The sequence below is a fragment of the Neopelma chrysocephalum genome, unplaced genomic scaffold (genome assembly GCF_003984885.1).
Source record: "Neopelma chrysocephalum unplaced genomic scaffold, ASM398488v2 Primary Assembly neopelma1_91, whole genome shotgun sequence".
In the NCBI taxonomy this organism is placed as follows: Eukaryota; Metazoa; Chordata; class Aves; order Passeriformes; family Pipridae; genus Neopelma; species Neopelma chrysocephalum.
The window spans coordinates 2,735,611-2,756,793 of record NW_020897753.1 but is presented as its reverse complement, the minus strand read 5'-3'; the positions used below and the strand labels follow the sequence as shown (position 1 = coordinate 2,756,793).

The 21,183-nt window shown below is 45.4% G+C and overlaps 2 protein-coding genes across 5 annotated transcripts in view; one reads left to right on the top strand and one right to left on the bottom strand.

Annotated features, from left to right (window-relative positions):
* The window catches only part of PAK5 (p21 (RAC1) activated kinase 5), a 313,912-nt gene that overhangs the window by 142,384 nt on the left and 150,345 nt on the right, over positions 1–21,183 (bottom strand). For 2 of the 4 annotated variants that reach the window (XM_027693382.1, XM_027693385.1), the window contains exons 1-2: positions 21,013–21,181; positions 20,289–20,363 (exon numbers count right to left, since the gene is read on the bottom strand). In XM_027693382.1, the coding sequence (XP_027549183.1) occupies positions 20,289–20,337 (49 nt within the window). In that variant the 5' untranslated portion in view covers positions 20,338–20,363; positions 21,013–21,181. Of the gene's footprint in view, positions 1–20,288; positions 20,364–21,012; positions 21,182–21,183 lie in introns of those variants that run through there. The other 2 variants (XM_027693383.1, XM_027693384.1) reach the window with 1 other exon arrangement.
* Positions 3,430–16,339, top strand: LOC113972386 (D-beta-hydroxybutyrate dehydrogenase, mitochondrial-like). The gene is made up of 4 exons (XM_027693408.1): positions 3,430–3,772; positions 9,437–9,589; positions 12,377–12,507; positions 15,206–16,339. Exons 1-4 carry the CDS (start codon positions 3,430–3,432, stop codon positions 15,551–15,553), a joined length of 975 nt encoding a protein of 324 aa, XP_027549209.1. The 3' UTR covers positions 15,554–16,339.

Here is a 21,183-nt window from a genome sequence, read left to right as displayed (position 1 = left end):
CAGAAATCCTGATCCTACACCCCAGAAATCCTGATCCTACACCCCAGAAATCATGACACTGGCTCCAGAAGCATTAAAATGATAAAAGAGGGGTCTGTATTTATTGTTTCCTAGGTTTTCTTGGTTATTTGGAGCTTTTAGGAGGGACTCTGTCACATTCTCAGCATTTTTTCTGAAGCTTTGACAAGAGGCACTTCGCATCAAGTGATTCCGGTGAAACCCAGGATGGCTCTGCAGTTACCTGAAAACACAGCAGAATTTCATCTTTGCTTCAGAAAGTAAAAATAATGATGACTTGCACATGCTGCTGGAGAGTTGAGGCCGTAAGAAAGACATCAAGGAGCATTATTGCTCCTACCCAATCCTGAGAGCGGGCACCACTGAGAATGGCAGATGGCAAATCCTGAGACAGCTCCAACTGGCGATAAGACTGCCAGGAGGGGTACAGGGATGGAGGCTGAGGGTACAGGAACAAGAACATGGGTAAAATAAGCAGAGGTGACTGAACATGAAAAAAGGCACAAATATAAGGAGGTTAAGGGCAGGGGAAAACTACACCATCTCCTCCCTTCCCTTGTATCTTGGTTTCTACTGGAGCAAAGCTGGACAAAGACCTGTGCATATTATTTAAATGTCCCACAGCAAGCCCTGCTCCTCACAGCCACCAACCCTCTGCTCAGAAACGAAGTGAAAAGCAGATCTGTCATCCCCGGAATCAAGCTGGAAGTCCTGGAGTGCAACAGGGGAACACAGCCCATCCCAGCACTCCTTTATCATGGTGCTTTCCAGCCATTCCTTGAGAAGAAACTGAGAGTCCTTTAGAAAAACAGTCTGTGTTTTGAGGGTAGGGACAACATGGCAACACTTCTCTGCTCAACAAAAAACTTAGAGCGTCATCTTTCCCATCTAATTTGCTTCAGACCGATAACTAATAGAGCTGGTAAGATCTGAGCAGTATTACCTTCCCAGAGGAACCTAATCTTAAATGCCTTAAATCCATAGTTGGCACTTCTGGAAATGACCTGATTTTCCAATGTGTGGAAGACAAGCAACTCAGTCCTCAGGAATATCTGCTTATCTAATCACCTGAACCGGTATCATGATGCCTCTGGGAAACTTGTTCTTCAGTTTTTAAGTGCAGCAACTTGTTATTTCACCCTGTGAAAGTCATTGGGTGGTGTAAAGCTTTAAGCATAAGCTTCACAGGTTTCTGTTCCCAGAAATGCTCTCAGGAAGAGTGGAAGATCCCTGGGCATATTCTAGGAGCAATCTCATTCAGATCCCCATCAGGCTCTAAGCATCTTCCATTTCCTCATCGACTTCCTCAAAATCCAGACCTTTTCTTAAACTTGCTGCAGGTAATCCACAACTAACTGGAATTGCATAAGAGGTAGAAGAGATCAAGACAGAGATAAAATCTTAGGAGTTTTGAGGAAGAGATTTCAGAAACTAGACAAAATACAGTCAAAATTCAAAATACACATTACCACACAAGCATGAGTACCTGTGTGTACACATATGTGTCTATATGAGAACAGAATACTATAAACCAGAGGAAAACTATTCCAACAAATAGAGTTTTACTGCCAATATGCTGCATTGTAGACCTAAGTGGCCTCACTTCCTGGACTAGATAGTCCAGAAGTTGTTTCTAACTGTGAAGCACATAGCTGTAATCCATAACTTTCTTCCTGTTATTAACGAGACACAAAAGCTGAGAGAGGAGAGACTGGCAGAGATGGACCAGAGGTGGGCAGGAGGTATGGAGGAGGTGAATCTGGAATCCCTCCCTGTCTTTTTATGCCAGGAGGAACCAGACAGGGAAGCTGGCTGCAGGACAGGCTGTTATCAACTCCCATGATTTGGAGAGTTGCATCATTATTTTTTAAATGTAAAGACTTTGTGACTCATGTACTTCCAGAAGACTGAATGATCTTTTGAAGGCTAAAAGAGGGCAGCATCTCCCAGTGTGATGGAGCATGGTCAAATAAATCCTACTGAGGACAAATATCTGGATATCTTCTTTGAGGTTTAACCATTCATGTCCTACTTTGTCTCTCAGCAGCAAAGCACAACCTCCTTTCCCAAGCCACTTGAGGCTTCGAGTCCTATAATGCAATGCCTTTGGAGACGGAGCAATGCAGAAGAGAGAGAGAGCACTGAACAATTTAAAGTAAATCTAGACAGATGTGCAGCCAGCAGGATGACAGGCACAGGAATGTCTTGGTCCATGGAAAAGCAAATCAAACAATGATTATTCCCTTTCTCCCCAGGATATCATTAAAACTCTCTCTGTCAGTGCAAAGGTATCCCCAAGCAAACACGAAACACAGCTGATTGCAGAGACAATGTCATTTCTGGAGACTCAGGGGCAGCAGGGCACCAGCAGTTCAGAAACCCCTCTGCCACAACCAGGTACAGGTTGTTCACTAAATATGAACAAGGCTGCTACAGGGATGCAGTTCAGGTAAATATTTGGACCATCCCTCTGTGTGTTAAGGCCTCCTGCTTCCTCTGCAACTGCTTGTATGTCAATGAATGACTCTGGCCCCTCTATATTTTTCACAAGCCAACTTTAAATCACAATTAATAAAGGCATCTGTTTCTTTCAGTCATTTCATTTTACTTAGAGGAGGTAGATATGACATAGTATCCCTTTCAATAGCTGCTTGGAGAGTTGCTCACGTAAAAGAAAGGGCAGAGTAAGCACTGCCTAATTAAATTTCTCCTGTAATTTTAGCTCTCGGGGATCTCTTTTTCAGCAGTGTGTAACTGTCATTTTAGCCTACAAGAAGCAGACATTTTCCTCCACCATGGAGTAATGTAGGCACCCTTGAGATAACAGCAAACACAGACCTGAGCCATGAAAACCCCACATCGGTTTAATACCATAATGTAACATAAAACGTAACATATAGCGACTGTAACATAATAGTGCAGCTGTATTAGAAATCCCCATCTGACCGATTAGAAACACTCATGCTGCTTTCATCTCATGCCCTGCGGCCAGGCTGTAGCACTGGGGCGGTATAAAACCCAGCTGAGCAGAGAAGTTGAACTGTCCATGCAAGCGGATCTCGGCACAGCCCAGCTCCCTTTCCCCGGCGCAGCTCCAGGTGCCCATGGCACGATGCTCACAGCCCGCGCGTTTCTGCTCGAAACTAAAAGTGGGGAGAGACTCCAGAGGGGACAGACCCCTGCCAAGCCTCGGGCTCCTCCAGGACGCCGCTCCGGCTCCCCACCGGCGCTCAGAGGGAGCGGACACCCCGCACGCCCGCGGAGCGAGGGCGGTGCCTGCGGGCGGCCGCTGCCCGGGGGAGGAGATGCCGGGGAGGGCAAGTCGGGCTGGGAGGAGATGCCGGGCTAGAGGGGAGGGCGCTCCATCCCTCCCTCTGTCCCAGACGGCGGGGCTGTGGCGGCGCGGGCGGGATGTGGGCAGCGGCCCCTCTGCTGCTCCTGCTCCTGTTCCTGCTGCCGCTGGCGCTGGCGCGGCGGTGGCGGCGCGGGGCGGCGCGGCTGGAGCCGGCCGGGCGGGCCGTGCTCATCACGGGCTGTGACAGCGGCTTCGGGCACCTGCTGGCGCTCCGCCTGCACCGCCTGGGCTTCACCGTGTTCGCCGGCTGCCTCTGCCCCGGCGGGGACGGGGCGCGGCGGCTGCAGCGGGAGGCGGCGGCCGAGCCCGGCCGGCTGCGCGTCCTGCGGCTCGATGTGACCCGCGCCCGCGACGTGCGGGAGGCCAAGGAGATGGTGCTCAGCCACCTCCCCGAGAGAGGTGAGGCCGGACGGGGGGGGGGCGGGGCGGCCGCCGGGGGTTCAGAGACCACGGGGTCCCCAAGACGGCGGCTCGGTTCGCCCGGGACTGCTGGACTGGGGAGCGCCGTCGCTGATGGTGCTAATTGCAGTTACCGCTGTGGGTAATAGCAACAATACTTTGTGTTAAAAAATGCCTCGGTGTGTACACAAACTGGGGCTTGTCCGATTTTTGTACAGCGGGTGCGATTTTTGTACAGCTTCGCCTTCCCACCAGGAGAGGAACTCCCCGAGTGCAGCGTCCCCGAATCCCCTCTGCAGGTATCCCACAGGAGGGAACGGCAGAGGAAGCGCAGAACAGCTGTGCAGGCGTAGAGGGGTGGGAACGTGATGGATTTCTGGGCAAGACTTGTGGAAAGAGGAAATAAGTAGAAGAAGTGCAGCGAGGGCAGCGCCCGTGCCATACCAGAGCAGCTGCTTCTCGGAGCCACTTGAGGTTGGTCAGGCTAGTCCCTGGAAGGGTTACTGAAAGGGAAACCTGTCGATTACACACCCTGCAGGGAGAGTGCACCCCGGGGAATGGATAGATTTAGCTTCAGAATAATTGCAGACAACCTAAATCCTGGGTTATCCCTTCAGAACACGTGACACAGCGCAGGTGATGGGGCCACAGAACCTCCTTTCCCGCTGGGGCTGCAGGGCGAGAGCCACCCAGGGCGATTCCGGGGATCACTTGGCGCAGAGCACATTCCTCAGGCTGTTTCCCTCAGAATTACAGACAAATACTTCCTGCTCACACAGGGCATAAAAGTGGAGAATAAAGCAGGCAGAGCAATAATGAAATGCAAGGCCTCTGCCCGCCTGGCTCATCTGCACATTGGGAAGGGGATGAAATGAGAAGTGAAGTAAGGCGCCGCTCCTTAAGTGCGTGTATTTATGGTTGATCTTGACCTTATCTGATTAAGAGTAAGAGGCCTCCCCTCTCAGGCTTTTTGTCAACCTGCAGACACAACACAGATGACTCACAAAAGCCCTTACAGGCTCCATGGGGGCCGGGTCACCTGAAACTCTGGGTTTGAGATGATTTATCCTATAATTCTGACAGCCTGTGCTGTGTCGTGTTCACACGCAGTGTCATGTTCATGCTGTCCTGTAGACCCTGGAATCCACAGTTCAGGACTAACTTGCTGGTAGAGCAGAAATCCAAACTACTGGTAACGCACCTAGCTGGGTATTCTGCCACTTCACGGTTTGTTTCCCTATAAATATTTGCTCTATTCTGAACTGTGAAATTATGTAGATCTGAAAGGACGGCAGATCAATTCTGTGCTATGTAACTCATTCTCTAGAGTCAAGTAACTGTTGCTCCATGAAGCTGCTGGCTCTGGTGCCCTCTTTTTTCTTTGGTTGTTTTTATGGCTTGTGCACCCATTAAGATGAATTTCTAAAGTATTTAGAGTCCTTTCTTGCTTAGAAAGAAGAAAGTTTGTGCACATTAAAGTCAATATGAAGTAGACCAGGCCTTTGGAGCATGTTGATTTGTAACTCTCTTAGGCTCTACAGCACACCTCAGAATTTTTCTGATTTTCTTCTCTTTCAGGCAGGAATTTCTCCTCCTTTTCTTGGCTGTTGTGAGTGGGTGATATGTAGCTAGCTGGAAGGGAGGGATATTAGTTTTAGTCCTACCTCCTACTCCAAGGTTATTAAGTACTGTCTTCCACTTAATTAAGATTTTATATTCATGGAATTCAGCCATGGTACAATATTTTAGCCCAGATTCCCTATACAAATAGACTCATCCTTGCAATGAAGACAACCACAGCATAATATTCCATACGAAGGATGGTGACTCATGAATGTACATAAATAAAACTCAGGAGTCTCATCTGGCCTGCTACCATCCTGCATTGCCACGGATGGAGGGGGTTGTTCCCTCTCTTCATTTTTCACTGGGAACATGGCAAATGTTTCCTTCCTTTGGCTAGTTTCCTTTAGTATGGGTTTGGAATCTATCAGGAGAGAGCCCGTCATTCTCACATGGGCTCAGGTTTAGATGAGAAGCTCCAAAGATCAGTGATGCCAAGTATACTTGTCAGAGTTTAGGGAGTCTGGCCTAATTCAGGTATTAGCTGTGTGTTGGCATGTGCACAGAAAGAGCCTGATTTTCAAAAGCTTTTGGAAGCACACAGCTCGACTGACTTGAATAGGAGCAGGACTTTTTAAGAGTTTCTGGAAAAACATCAGGTACATCTTTGGCCTAAAAAAGGACTTCTGATATGTTCCTTTTGGTCAGCGTGTCACGAAGTAGAAATTTTTAGGGAGCTTATGTGAGAGCTACTGTCCTTCTCCTGAAAGCCTCATTAATCTTCAGTTTGGTTTCCTAAAGTGGTTCTTTAGATTCATGGATGTATCTTTTAATCTTTGTCCTTGGGATCCATTTTCCCAGCATGGAAATCAGTGGAAATCTCTTTGACATCCTGCTTTCCGACATCCAGTCCTGCTTCCCAGTTTATTTATTCCCTGCCTGCTGTAGCATAGTCTAACACCCCTCTTCCTAAACTGGGCTTGGAATGAGTTCTGTTTTGACAGTCTGACACACCAAACATCAGCTGCTTTTTCCTAAAGCGTCTGTGCATGGACACTGAGGAAATGTGACGTCTCCCTCCTTCAGCTGTTTGATTCTTGTACCTTGTCCTTCTGGATTTCCATCTGTATTTCGTAGGTTACCTGAGCTGCTTTTGTCTAAGCAAATATAGAATATATTTTGTACACACATTTACAGCACTGATTTTTACCACAAACATTTCAGAAAAGAAGGACCAAAGCAAATTCAACTACCCTGAGTACAGAGCTGGGCAGATTGTTTCTTAAGAGGTAGGAAATATTCTAAGGAAGTGGAAAAAGGGAATAATGAACTGTTTGTTATTTGGGTCGAATCTTGAGAATTGGTTCAACTAAACAAAGTGGCAGGAAAAATTCTGGAAAATATCAAAACATTTCCCATTCAGGAATGCCAAAACATTCAAAGAAATGATATGTTTTGCTTGAGGGCAAACAAAATGTTTTGAGCTGACCCTGAGCAAAATGTGTTTTTATGTTTTACTTAATCTTCTCTTCACAAAAATCTGTTTCAGTTTAACTCAGGCCAGCTTTTCTCCTCTTGGCTTTTGATTTGGCTGCCGTGGAGAAGGAAGGGGCCATTATTCTGTGAACTCAGTTCATACACACAGGCTGGGCCCAACACTGACCACCTGGAGGCTTTGAAGCACAGGAGGCTGGAGAGAAAACTTAAGCCTTGCAAGCTAAATTCTGTGTTTCACAGTTCAGAGGAAGAAAATCAATTGTCTGAAGTTTAATGGCTGTGTTCCTGAAGCCCTAATGAATTCAGGGATATCTGGAGCAAGTGTTCTTGCTGTGCTGCACAGGGTGCAGTGGCAGAAGGAAAATAACTTCTTTAATTAGAAAAGGTAAAGCTGAAGATAACAGGGAACAGCTTTTACAGTGATGCCAGGCTTTAGTTTGTGTTGTGTTAGAGTTGGGTTATGTAAAAATAACCCTGAGTACAGAGACCTCCAGCCTTGAGCAGACACAGATGGGGGGTGCAGCAACTCGATCCATTTGCAGATTGGATCATGTGCAAGTAAAAAATATTGAAAATTAGCTTTTACAGAGGACTCTAATCCATTGATCTTGAAGCATTTCTGGGAGGTAAGTCCCATGGGGCTGGTTCTGTTTTAAGAAGGAAAATAAAGCTAGAGAATGATGGAAAGGTCTGGAACAACAGGGCAATGGTAGGGGGAAGAAGGAAGTGTAAGGTGCCCAATTCCAGTGGCCAATTTTTTGGTCCATTTCCTCTCCTCTGTCTGCTGACATTTGGGGCCATGGAAAAGAAACGAGTACAGACAAAACTGCTGCATTACTAGGGCATCAGTCCATCTGTATCTAAAGTTACAAGAGAGGTGCAACATCCAGGATTGCTGTGTGACAGGCTGCAGAATAGTGATTTAGTCTCTGGAGGACAGAGTTATCCAAGTTCTCTCTGGTAAATTCCAGATCTTGAGTGTTTTGCTCTGCAAATGAGATGTTAACTAAAAGAACTTTGTTTCTTTCTCTGTTTAAACACCAATTTGATTAGGTAATAAAATAATGTGTATATGTTAGAAAAGCTTACAGAGGTCTGCTTTACAGACTAATTCAAAAAGTTTTCTGTTTCAGCTTTAACTATTGTTGTGAGCGAAATCTGGTGTTGGCAGTTCTTGGCAGGGCTCTGGAAGGACCAAGATACCATGGAATCATTGCAGTAGTTTTGTCAGAGGAGATCAGAAAGAAAAGGCTTCAGCCCAAGCATCTCTGCAGTGCCTTCTCCTGGGTGATCAAACGTCCCCTGAGAATAACTCTGCTACCACAGGTCCAGAAGGCTCCAGCTGGGTCAGCATCACACCCCTGCCCCAGACTCTGTGTCCAGAGGAAGGCAGAGAGGCACTGAAACCTGCTCTGCCCCCCAGAAACCCAGGCTGAGAGATTTGCAGAAGGCATGGCAAAACAATCCTTTGCCTCAGACACACACATAAGAATTGTTTGAAGGAAATATCTGAGCCAGTTGTCAAGGCTGGCAGAACTAAGCTGCGAATGCAGCTGTTTCAGTGCAGGTCAGGCTGCCCTGGGTACTCCTTAGTTATGCTGCTGGTCACCCCAGAAACGCTGCCAGTCAGGATTTGAGGATGAAAACACAAATGTTTTCAAAACTGTACATCTACAGATCTGTGCTGTGAAGGCATGGAAAGTCAGCATGGCTTGATCAGCATTTAGGCAGCATGTCAGCTCCAACCTGAGCACTCCTCACTTCAACAGACAGGCATTTCCAGCAGCTGAGCTTGTTAACGCTGTGCACGGCTCACATGAAATGTGCTGTGGCTTTGGGCTAAAGGGCTTCAAACTTTCTGTCACAGAGATCTGTCAGAACAAGCTTTGCTGCCAATAAATTTCTGCTTGTAAATGCTGAAATCTTACTGTGTTTGAAAGGGTGGGGCTCCTTAGCACCAAAACCTGTCGTTATGTGGGTAATAAAGCTGTTTAAGGGTACAAAATTTAAAAAACACTGTAGCCACTAACCTTGCTTGATTACCCAATGTTGCACCCATGTACCTGATTCTGGCTGATTTCAGAAGGAATCAAAGCTCAAATCCTAGAAAAGGATCCAAGACTTAGGCTCCTAAATTAGTCGGTCACTTTGAAAATAGTACCCCTTAGCCTTTAGACTGCTTAATATAATTTTCACAAAGCTGCTCATAGCACACAGTGGGATTAAAGTAATTAAAATATCATGGCACACCACACTGTCAGTAAGATTTAGTCTCCCAGATCATATTACTCATAAATAACTTAAGATGACTATAAAGTGAGCGATTATTAAATAGCACTGAGAGTCCCTGCCCATGGCAGGGCGGTGGCACTAGATGATCTTTAAGGATCCTTCCAACTCAAACCATTCCATGTAGTCCAGATAATGGCCACAATTGCATTCCTTCATTAAACAAAACATGCCTGCGCTTACAAGCAGAAAAGACAAAAATATAACACAACTATATGGTTGTTTCCGAGGGTCCAAATCACCAGAGTTGCTTTGTTTTCTAGTGGTGGTTGTTTCTCAGTTAAAGACGCTTGTTGAGACATTTCTCTTCCACAGGTTTCTGGGGGCTTGTCAACAATGCAGGAATATCAACTTTTGGTGAGACAGGGTGGCTGTCTATGGAGACATATGAAAAATTTGCAGATGTGAATCTCCTTGGGAGCATCAGGACAACCCTGGAATTTCTTCCCCTTCTAAGGAAATACAAGGGTAATGCTAATCCACTGTTATTTAGAGTTGTAGAATAATTAGCTTACTATAATCAGGGTAATGTAGCATCTATAAAAGCAGCTTTAATTGTCTCTCATTGAACTGAAATGACAGCCTCCTTCTGTGTGGCCTGAAAGAGCAACTTGATCCTGAAAAGAGGGTAAAGTCATAAGGGCAAAAAATATCCTTAAAGATTCTGTCTTTGCAGTACACTGAAGTATTTACAAATAAGGATTTGTCTCAGTGTTTGACTCAAAAAAAGAGAGGAAAAATGTTTACAGGAGATCACTAAGCCCAGGCAAGACTTTGTAAGCACTGACAATGAGAAAACACAAAGATCCAATGAACTGCTTAATGTTATTACTTAGGCTTTACTATTTTACTGTTTGGCAATTAGGAGAGAAAGGATGACCCTGCAGAGGTGAACTAGAGACATCCAGCTTCCAGTTCCAGGTCTAGCAAGATCCTCTCTGTGACCTTGGGCAGGAGACTTCAAGTATGTGAAACAGTGTCATACACAGAGAGACACAGGTATCCAGTGGGATAAATGCGTTTGCATGGACCTCCACACACGTGGGCTTTATCCTTTCTTCTGAGAAGAAATGGTTTCATAACCCTCTCCAGCATGGCAGCACATCTCAATTGCTTTGCAGTTTGTTCCCTACCTGTCTCCATCTGTGTTTGGGAAAGAGGATACCCTTTTCCTTTCTCCCACTGTTGCTTAGCTTGTGTGTATCAGCTCTAAGAGATGAGGACTTGTGCTCTGTGTGTGCAGCATCAGGCACAGGAAGGACTGGGTCTCATCTGGAAGCCCCAGATGTCACTGCTACACAAACTGTTGGTAAGATAAAAGCATCCCCTTTTCTTTCTGGCTACTCTGCTTCTTTCTGCTTGGTTGCCTTTGGTTAATGATATTCTGACACAAGAAGAAAGAAGCCTTTAAATACTGCGAGCTGGATGTGTTTTTGTAAAAGAATGTGCTATTGTATATACCCAGTGAGTGTGTTATGTGGCCATTACACAGGGAGACATCCCTTTTTTCCTGTGATGTCCTGCTTACTGCTAAAACTCTGTGATGCTGATCCACCAGAGGCATTTCTCTGACTTCCTGAATTGCACGGGGTTACTTCGAAGCAAAGAGGACTAATTGTGTGTATGATATTAAGTACATGCATAAACTTTTAGAAGATTGAGGTCTGGATGGCTGCACATACACAGCTCAGAGGAGCACTCTGCATCTCACCCCTGGCTGTCAATGCTGCCTTGATTAACTGCCTGCACTCCATTTTCAAGCACCACCTATGCAGGAGAGGAGGCCAGGGCACTTTTAGGAAAAACCCAAGGTTTCCTGTCTCCTTCCTTGCAGGAACAGCCAGGACAGCTAAAGCTCATGTTCTTGGGGGAGCAAGTGACCTCTCCAAAAGAAAAGCCTGAATTACAAATGTTAGTGTGTTCTCCTGGAAAAGCTGGGTTTCAGTTACCTGAGGCAAAGAGAGAAGGGAAATGATGTGTCTTCCATCCTGGATGTGGGCCCCAAATAACTTGGCTACTGGACAAAGGAGGCAGAGGCTGTTCTACCATCACTCACCCTGAAGGAAGCGGCTTGCTGCCATTTTAGGATGGGCAGCTATTCCAAGAAAAACTTCAAGATTATTAGTACCTGTAAAGAGAGGTATTGCCCTCCAGCCTAGAACTTAAGCGTCCTACCCTGAGAGGAGCAACATTTCGCCATATGTTTTCCAGCCTGCCAAGTCAGCTGATGCAGCATCTTGATCAGCAAGCTGGTAGTTCTTTTCCTCTTACTGTGTGTAAGATTTATTCAGGACACTATGTAGGAAGGCAGGGAACCTAATTCAAAATGACAGATTTCACAGCATTCCCATGACACCCTTTTGATATCCCACAACCCTATTCCTTTTGGTCAGACCTGGGGCCCAGATGTATCTGCATCTGTGGCAGCAACAGGAGTGCAGCTGCATTCTCTGCTTTGTTAGAGACAAGGCCACCTTCACCCTCACCTCTGGTATTTACATATCCACATTCACACATTCCATACTCTATGTATGACTATGTGACAGAAGTTGACAAGTAAACAATGGAAAGGAAGCACAGCCCAGTGCCTCAGATCAGAAATCTCTGCTATTAAGGTCATGCCGGCGCTCAGCAGGAGCTATAAAGGGGGGAAAGCAGCACAGATCAGGGAAATTATAACAAAGCAGTGTAATGCTGCACACATTTTGTCAAGTCACATTTCCTTGGTGAGGCTTATCAGTGTTCAGTCTGACTTTGACTTCGTGTGCACAGTTATAAAGGCGTGTCTCAGTGCAGAGACATCATTAGCACAGGAAAAATGGTATTAGTAACCATATATCCAGCTCAGGGAAAATCATCTGCTCCTCTCCTCTCCTTTGCAGTCTTCTTCTTACTAGTGCAGTGTTTTATTACTACTTTTCAGTCTAAAGTTTTTAGGGGACTGCTTTGTTTCCACCTTTTCCATCCTATCTCAGAAGGAATAAGCAGCACGCTGGGAGTGTGTTAAACTTTGGCTGGTCCAGCATCTGTCACTAGATGGAAGGAGGGCAGGTTTTTGTGTGAAGTTCTCTGCTTACAGAGCTGAGTGCACTTCTGTGCTGGGGACCGAACGCTCACACTGCCCAGCTTTGGCACACTCTGCAGTAAAGCAGCCTCGTAAATACCACAGAATTAGCAGCTCAAAGCCTGAGGTAAACCAATTCCACATTAAAGACTGAGAGTGAAGTTATGTGATTTGAATTCTTTTCTTTCCAGGACGTATTGTTTTCATGTCCAGCATCATCGCTTATTTTACTCTGGGAAATGGCATTTATTCCATGACCAAGGCAGCAATTGAAAAATTCTGTGATGCTCTAAGACTGGAAATGAAGAAGTTTGGTGTCCAGGTGAGTGATGTAACAAGTACCTTGTGTGAAACTCCATGCTACTCCTAATACTCATTTTCACATGAGAAAGACCTATCCCCAAACCAGCACAAGGTGGAATTTTTGGCCAAGGGAACAAGTGTATGCAAAATAATATCCAATCTTGTGCAAAGTAAGCTCTGTGCATCCAAAGTGACAAAGATAAAGATCAGAACTGAATCCATGGGTGCAGCTTCCCTTCGGAAAGAGGTGGTTTCTCTGTGGCTTATCAGTCAGCTGGAAATCACACAGAACAGCGGGCCTGGGTGATGTTTGCAGTTCTGAGAAGCTGTGGGACAGCAGGTTTGTGTGCCAACACTGGAACTTGCACATTTTTTCCACATTCTCTACAGTGGAGAAACTTCCTGACACAGGCCTGCCTGAGCACTGCCATATTCCACACAAAGCTTGTAACAGCACCAAATAATTCAAATGTTCCCTGGGGTGGCTGCAGGAGCAAAGAGCCCAGACCCTGAGTGCTGTGCAGGGAGAAGAGGGGGTTTGTCACCTGCCCGAGGGGTTCCTTCTCTTCTCTTACAACATCAGTGCTTAAAAGCTCCTTCCTTTTTGTGAGAACAGCAAGAGGCATTATTGTGCAGAGTAATTATGTTTTTATTCTCTTAACCTAAGAGGCTCTAAGAGTGCTCTTAGTGCCCTGCCTAAGCAACACTGATAGTCAAACTTGAGGCTTAGATCACTAAGTAGCTTCACTAGGCTTTTTCCTTGGAGTCACTCTACTGTTGAAACACTCTCCTCAAACCCTAAAAGTCTTCCCTGGAGGGTTTACATTGGTGCTCTCTTTACATACACAGATTTACAGCATTGTTCAGAAGCTTTGTGTTGGAAAAAAATTACAGCTATGCACCTATTAACCACCCCGGTGGATAAACACAAAATACTATAAAATGCTATAAAATGCAAGTGATTTTTATGGATCCTAATTCCACACAGCATGATGAGGATTTCAGCTGATTAGCTGAGGATAATCTCAAATGCATGGAAGAGCTTAGTTTAACAAGTTAGCTACTTCGATAGTTTTGGGATTTTTACTGTTCCCCTCCTTGGAACAGTCCCAGCACACACAGTGAGCCAGGCTGACAAACATTTCCAGAACGTCCGTGAGAGCTATTTTTCTGTTTCTCGCTGTATGCAAGATGCTGGCTGGCATTTGCCTGAGAACCTACCCTGTGGAGAGTCTTCAAAATACACAGTCCTGCTTCCCTGTGCTCCCTTCCCCTGCTCTGTTGTCCCCTCTGTCCTTTCAGGAGAAAGCTGCACAGAGGTGACAAGGAACAGATGGAGCTATGGCTGAACTCTGGCCACACAAGCTGGCTGCCTGCAGCAATCAAAGCACTTGTCTTCCGTTAGAAAGGCTACAGAAAATCAAGGAATGGAAAAAAATACCATCTCTCCTTCTCTTCTAGCCAACTCAGAAAAAGGGAAGTTTTTACACCCCCTTTGTTTACAATAAATGTGGGAAGTTTGCTATTGGCATTAATTTGGCTGATAACAGACACTTCTCTAAATAGCACCAAAAGGGAAGACTCCTAAAGATGTCCTGGGACAAACCTACCCGAGGCAGCATAAGCTGCCCCAGCTGTGCACACCATCTCTCTGCTGGAGTTTGTCCTGCTCCCCAGGAATAGGATCTGCCCCCCAACCCTTCAGATGTGCCCTGCAGGCTGAGAGCAGCCCCTTGCCAGCACTGACACCCAGGTGGGAGCTGTGGTAGATGGGCTGGGTGGCAGATTGGAGACATTAAGGTTTTATGTGACCACAGACTTCCCAGAGAGCGCCTGTCACATCCCCAAGTCTCCTACACAGCTCAGCACTGGTTTTCCTCACCTTGTGTTACACTCTGTAGAAATCAGGTCAGTCAAATGCCATGGAGCTTTTAATGTTGCATATCTACAAATAGTTTGAACAAGCCTGCTGCTAACTGAGGGAAAGCATGGATACTGTGAGTGCTCAGCCTGCTCCGAAATTCCCCAGAAGCCTCAGAAACAACACACACAAAGAAAACAGGCAGAGCAGCAAAGGACCTGTGTGCTCTCAATTTAAATCTACATGTGCACAAACCCACAGAAATTTGCTGACAACTTCAGTGAGAGGCAGACCAGGAGCTTTGGTCCCCCCTGTACTTGGCTGACAAGACCTAGTTTACTTTTAATTACACCTACTTGGGGAAAACAGCACTTCTTTCCCCAGGACCTTCTAAATTTTTTTGACATCTCCTTTTGTCCCAAATTGGGTCCAAAAAATTATCAATTTCAAGATTCTCCACTGAGGGAAAAATCCAAAGTATTCCACTTTGGAGACATCAAAGTCATACTGAAATGCTTTGTCTCAGTATTGTCAAAACATTTATACCATTAAGCGTTCTACAAAAATCAAAGATGCACTATTGCATTCTGTGAGGGTGTGCTGAGTAGTCAAAACAAGAACATTAACATCAGAGTGAAATGAGGAAGTCAGAATAAAGCACCTCTGCAATCTTAAACGTTTCACGGGAATACATTTTGATTTCAGTCAAGTTTCAAAGGTTAAAATTTCAACAGAGCAGCATTTTCCGGAAGAAATCTATCTGCAGAAAGCTTTTGATCTGTTTCATTGACTGTGGGATTTAATTGAATTCACAATGACTGATTGCATCTTGCTAAGTTTTACATCTTGCTCCCAGGTCTGTATTATTCAGCCAGGAAATTACGCGCGCTCCACGAGAATCCAGCCACCGGTCAGCGCCGAGGAGATTTGGAGCGAACTCAGCGAGGAGGAAAAGGCTGTTTACAACAAGGAGTACGTTCAGGAGCGGGCAAACTTTTTCAACAGCATTCTCAGTGAAGGAAGCACTAATGGCCACGAGGTTGTGGATGCCATGGTAGACGCTTTAACCTCTCCTGCGCCCAAGGCCCGTTACATGGTGGCAAAGCTGAAGGAAAAGGCACTTGTGTTTGTGTGTGCTTTATTCCCCACTGTTGTGATGGATTCTGTTTTGTCTTATGCTCTGAGTAAAGTAAAACTTGCATAGCCTGCTTGGGTGAGGCAGTTTTCAAAATGTGAAATTCAGAGCTGAATTTAATGCCCCCAGGCATTATAATGACACCAATTAACCAATACAAGCTTTGGAGGGTCTCCCTAGTCAAAACTGCCACTGATTCATAGGGAAAAGCACACAGGACCCTGAGTAAAATTAAATCATTTGTCTAGGTAACTTTATCTCTCCTGTGTGAAAAAAAAAGGCCACTTACACTGCTTTAGGTATTGCCTAGAAAATTTAATGCAGCTTTTTCTACTGCAATAGCAGGGTGTTGTGTTACAGACACGATGCAGACAAAATGGAGCACATCCTACAGGGCAACTGTACACCTGAAGTCATTCCAGCAGAGATGAAAAGACCTTAGTTGTAGAAACTTGAGCAGCCATTTATTTAGAGGTGATAGGGAGAGGTTATGGAAAAGTTAGGAATGAGCAATGGACCCTGAAATACTTTGAATGGAGTTAAGTGGCTGTAGCCAAAGTGTCAAAGCTCTGAGCAACCTGGTCTAGTGAAATGTGTCCCTGCCCATGGCAAGGGGGTTGGAAATGGATGCTCTTTAAGGTCCCTTCCAACCCAAACCATTCTATGATACTATTAATAATAAAGTTGTAATATGGGAACAGTGTCTTGGCTAACTACAGTTCAGTCCTTTTCCAGGTGTTCTGAACGAATCTGTAGCAAAGCCAATATATCAAAAACACTTCGGAAAATAAGTCACATATTCCATTTATTTATAAATGAGTATTTAATCCTAAATAAACTCTATCTTTTATCTGATGTCTGGATTAATCAATGTGTTAACCTAAGGTGACAGATATCAGTATTCTTGGAGCTCGGAAAAAACATATTCAGCCTGGAGCTCTGGTTTTGCTACATTATAAGGAATAGGGTCTGATGAAGTATCTATTAACAAGAAGAGGGAAACTTTTATCTATGAGAGTAATTGAACATGGTGGGTTCATTAACAGTCTCCTACTAATTGCTGTGGAAAAGATTACTGGTTTACACATATACAGTTTTAAATTTGGCTTGATTGTGGCATGGCACGAAATCCAAGAACTCTGGGACCAAAAGATCCCAGAACAGCTGGAATCAACTGTGGTGACACTGGTAGATACAGGGCAGGAGCGTGGAGCTTTAGCCTCCCCATGCCAGCTCTCCCATATCAAACCAAAGACTCTGCTGTAAGTTGACATGGTCAACCCTTTTTGGTCTGAACCAGAAATTGCATCCTATACCTGGAAGTCATTTTTAATATGTTAAATTAATTACTGAGAAAAGTTAATGCTTTTGGGTAATTGGGCAGCTGGGATGAGCAAACAAATTGGTTATTCCAGGTTCTCTCCTGGTACACTCAGCAGTGGAACAGCCACTGCACCTCTTGGAGATAGACGTAACATGTTGCACACTTTCCAAATGCTGGACCCATCCCTGGAGCTGGCATTGGCAAGAGGACAGGCCTGGGCTCCCAACTGTTCCACAGCAAGATAATCAGATGATTATCATCCCTCTCCTCATTTAACCACGACTGAGCAAGGCCAAGCAAGGGAACAGGAGCAAGGCTTATTCCAACTGAACCAATGGATTTCTTGTATAGGAATTCTCCCTGCTTGACCTCAGGGATTTCAGCAGCCTTACATTACTCTGGAAGCATTGCTTTCATGCTCTTATCTGTTCTTAGTGCAGATTACCCTTCTTCACAACAAGTAGCACTGAACTCCACAAGCAGCTTTGAAACCCAGATGTTTCTCCATCAGGGCCAGGGTACAGGAGCTTCTCTGTGCCTCAAAAACAACGTCACTTCTCATTGCACTGTCTCCCTTCTGTTTACATTTCTAAAAGCTACTGCCCTAAGTTGCTCAGAGCCAGCACCACCAGATCTGCCCTGCAGATGCAAAATAACTTCCAATTGAAAACTCCTCCTTTATTTGCTCTGTGCGGGGTGAAGCAAGTGATTAATATTTCAGTAGCCTCCTGTAACATCAGATAAGCAAGGCTCCAGAACATCTATTCTTTCACCTTGAAAACTAAGAAGCTGCAGTGCACAAGATTTTAAAGAGGGTACAGTGACAGGCTGGGTGAGAACCAATGGGACAAATAAAGGCAGTTTGTATTTTCATCGCTGTCTAACTCATCAGAGTAGAAGCTAAGTGAAAAACAGCTATAACACTATTATCTTTCTTCTTTCCCTTCAGCTTTTTAACATGATCTGCATATAAAGAACTAATCAAGGGAGAGTCAGAGCTTCAATTATTAACAGAACAACCCACTGAAAGTCATCTGGAGTCCTCCCACTGAGTTATATGTGTTCCAAGGCACAGCATTAGACAAGTAAACATGACTAAAAAAAAGTAGCAGGAATGATTTCAGAATCCCTGGGCTGAACAGGAAAGAGACCCTCATAGGAAATGGTGATAGAAAAAAAAAGTTAATTTTTCCCTTGAAAACAACCACCCCAAAGGAGGCACAGCTTTCCCCCCAGGTCTCTTCTCCAAGGACACAGTATCAGGGAGCTAAAAGTTATGTCATGGACTTTCCCTTCTATGCAAAGGTTTATTCCCAAGAGTGCATATTAATTGGTAGAAAGAATGAGCATTGTTTTTGACAGTGAACAATTACAGAAGGACTACAAAGAAGAGCAAACAAGTTAAGCAAAATCAGTGTAGCAGGTTTTGTGTTGATCTGAGTTGATATTAACAACTTCATAGAGTGGCATCAAAACCAGAAACAGCAGAGCCCAGGAAAGACACATATAGCACAAGGAATAGCAGGTGGTACCTCCCAGCACAGTTCTGGGGTGGCTGTGCTGCTGCGTGAAACAAAGATCATCCCCAGAAGTTCCCTGTTCTTTCCAGAAGCAGACTATTTCCCTGACTTGAGAGGGTGCAGTTACACCCCCTCCCCAATACAGCTGCACTTCACTCCCACTACAGTGCTATGGAAGGGCAAGGCAGGGAAGTGTATTGACACTTAGCAACATTGACATCCTGATTTCATCTCGTGCTCCCTCAGTGTAACTCACAGCGACCTGAAACGCTCCAGATGACTTTCAGAATTAGCCAAATGTGTAAATTTGTGTCATTCTCCCAAGCTGGCAAACCTGAATAAGGCGGAATGCACCACACAGCAGATTTTTTGCGGTAGCATCAGAATCCGGAGAGCTGGATAACAGAGATAATTACTTGCACAGTAAAAGGCTCAAGTAAAAACCGTGCAACCCTCAAGCACGCCTTCCAGCTGAAGTCAGGCCATCATCAGCCCAGCTCCCACTGATGTTAGCAGGACTTCAGTGCCAACCAGCACAAGAATCCTTGTGGTGCACAGCCTCCCTCCAGAGGTCAGCTGTGGGACATCTGTAAAATCCTTGTGCTTTTACACCCACAGAAAAAACACCCCAGCACAATACAGAGACAGCAACTGAAATGACAGCTATATTGTTCCCCTTGTTCCATGGAGGGACTGTGTAAGTGCTGTCAGCATGGCACCCTTCTGCTGGCACCAAACAAAACCTCACAGCCTCTGTATTTCAAATTCTTGGAACCACCTGTTTATCAGTGAAATGCTTTCACATGTAATTCCAACCCCATCAGACCTCTGGGCAGCCCTGCCCTCAGGTGCAGACTCAGGCAGTGCAGACACCTGGGTCTGTACCAGACCACGGGAACACTGTGTCCAGTTTTGTGCTGTGATTCCCAGGTTTGGCTCTGGGAGCTGTAATCTCTGGGCTATGTTTAAAGCTCCGGGCAGTTTACACCTTTCTTTCCTTAGTGCAGTCAGTTACATTTTTACCAGCACCATCCCACTTGCATTCCTGCATTAGCTTGGCACTCCTCCAAAACTGAGCTGTCAGCCACAGAGAGCCCAACAGCTTGAGGCTTCAGACCTTGGAATAATTTTCTCCTGTGAACTTTATCTCTGAAGGCAGGAAATACTGTGAGTTTCTCTTATAGGATTTAGATCCTATTTATTTTGGATATGTTGCAGTACCCTAATACCAGAGCAGCATCTCTGCTCTTGAAGCCACACTGCTTTGAAACATCCAATATGATGTTCAGCTGCTGAAAAAGGATGGTTTGCTTCTTGCATCACGAGTCCTCATTGTGACTCTCAAAAAGCTCATGGAAAGCGGATCACCATGACAAAATAAATCAAACGTAAAAATGTAAATATATACACATGTACATTCACACTTGGGGTGACATACTGAGTACCCATACTTGTTACAGTCTGCTTCATCGTTTCCACAATTTCCAGAGTAAAGTCATGCAGGTGTTTCAGACAGGATCTTCAGTTATGTTCATGTTGGGCTAAATTTCAGAATACATGTGCTAGCTTTTCTAATGGGCATTTAATGTGTGCTGTTCTACAAAATGAAAAAAAGATAACTTACCCTGGGCCTTACTTAGGCCAAGACACATATGTTTCCTTATTTGTGGCAACAGCAAAAGCACACATTCTACACAGAACTGGGAAGGGAACATCTTCTGCTGTGCCATGCCCGCATTGTCCATTTAGTGTGACCAAGGAGAATGAGAAAGGCCTGGGTTTTCTGTTTTCCAAAGAGGAAAGCAATCCACCAAGGCAGAACAATGCAAGACTAACAATCCAGCCAATTCTCATAACAAAGTGCTAACACGAAATAGCTACTGTACAAATGGCACTCCTTGCAGGGTAAATAATGAAATACTTTATGCTAAAATGATGTTTTTCTCTTGTTGTGACTCACCACACAGTCCCAGGGCTTTCATCACCCGCCTCTCCATGCTGTTGGACATGGATCCAGCTGTGCGTCACCACTTCCCTGGCAGAAGAGATTTCGCATCAAAAAACAATTTTTGTTGAATTTTCTAATGCTAGAGGTGATTTGCAAATGATTCAGTGACCAAACTCAGACAGGAACAAGACAAAGAGTCTCACTGCAGTTATCCCATACACAATTACTGATCATGACAGGAGCACTGAGGGCTGGGCTGTGGCATCTGGAAATTAGGCACTAAGGGAAGTAGAGATAAAAGAAACGCAGAGGGCCTGGGCAGTCCCAGTGTTACTGCTGTGGCCTTCTAGAATGACTCAGGCTCCACTTGAACAGTCTTGAGCATTTTTCCCCATTCATTGACATTCTTCTGCTGTTAATAAAGAGGTTTCTCCTTCCAGCCCAGACTGTGAATGATTATGTTTCCATTCAAGTCTAACACAGCTCATTTATATTATTGTGCTACACAAACCCTGTGGGGACGGCTGTGTGGTTTGGTTATACACAGACCTTGCCGCTCCACTTTAGCGGTGACTCTAATAAAATTTAGAGGGTAAAACAACTATTCAGCGCTGCTTTCCGTACAACGAGAAGCAGGTTTGGCAAGTAAGGCGGCAATAAGACAACAAAGGCCACGACACCCAACTCCTTCCCCGTGTGGCCGCCTCACCCCCGGCGGCTCGGGGCCGGTCCGTACCGAGCTGAGGGGACCCGACGGCGCTGAGGGGACCCCCACCGGCTGAGGGGGTCTGGCGGCACTGAGGGGAGCGGTGGCGCCGAGAGGGGATCCGGTGGAACTGAGGGGACCCGCCGGAGACGAGGGGACCGAGAGGACGGGCCGCGGCTGAGGGGACCCGCCGCCTCACGG

What these genes read in the sequence shown, in the direction of transcription:
- LOC113972386 (XM_027693408.1), top strand. Translation starts at nt 3,430, where the DNA reads ATGTGGGCAGCGGCCCCTCTGCTGCTCCTGCTCCTGTTCCTGCTGCCG. An exon ending in CAGCCACCTCCCCGAGAGAG is followed by an intron (nt 3,773 to 9,436) that starts GTGAGGCCGGAC and finishes TCTCTTCCACAG; the next exon opens with GTTTCTGGGGGCTTGTCAAC. An exon ending in CCTTCTAAGGAAATACAAGG is followed by an intron (nt 9,590 to 12,376) that starts GTAATGCTAATC and finishes TTTTCTTTCCAG; the next exon opens with GACGTATTGTTTTCATGTCC.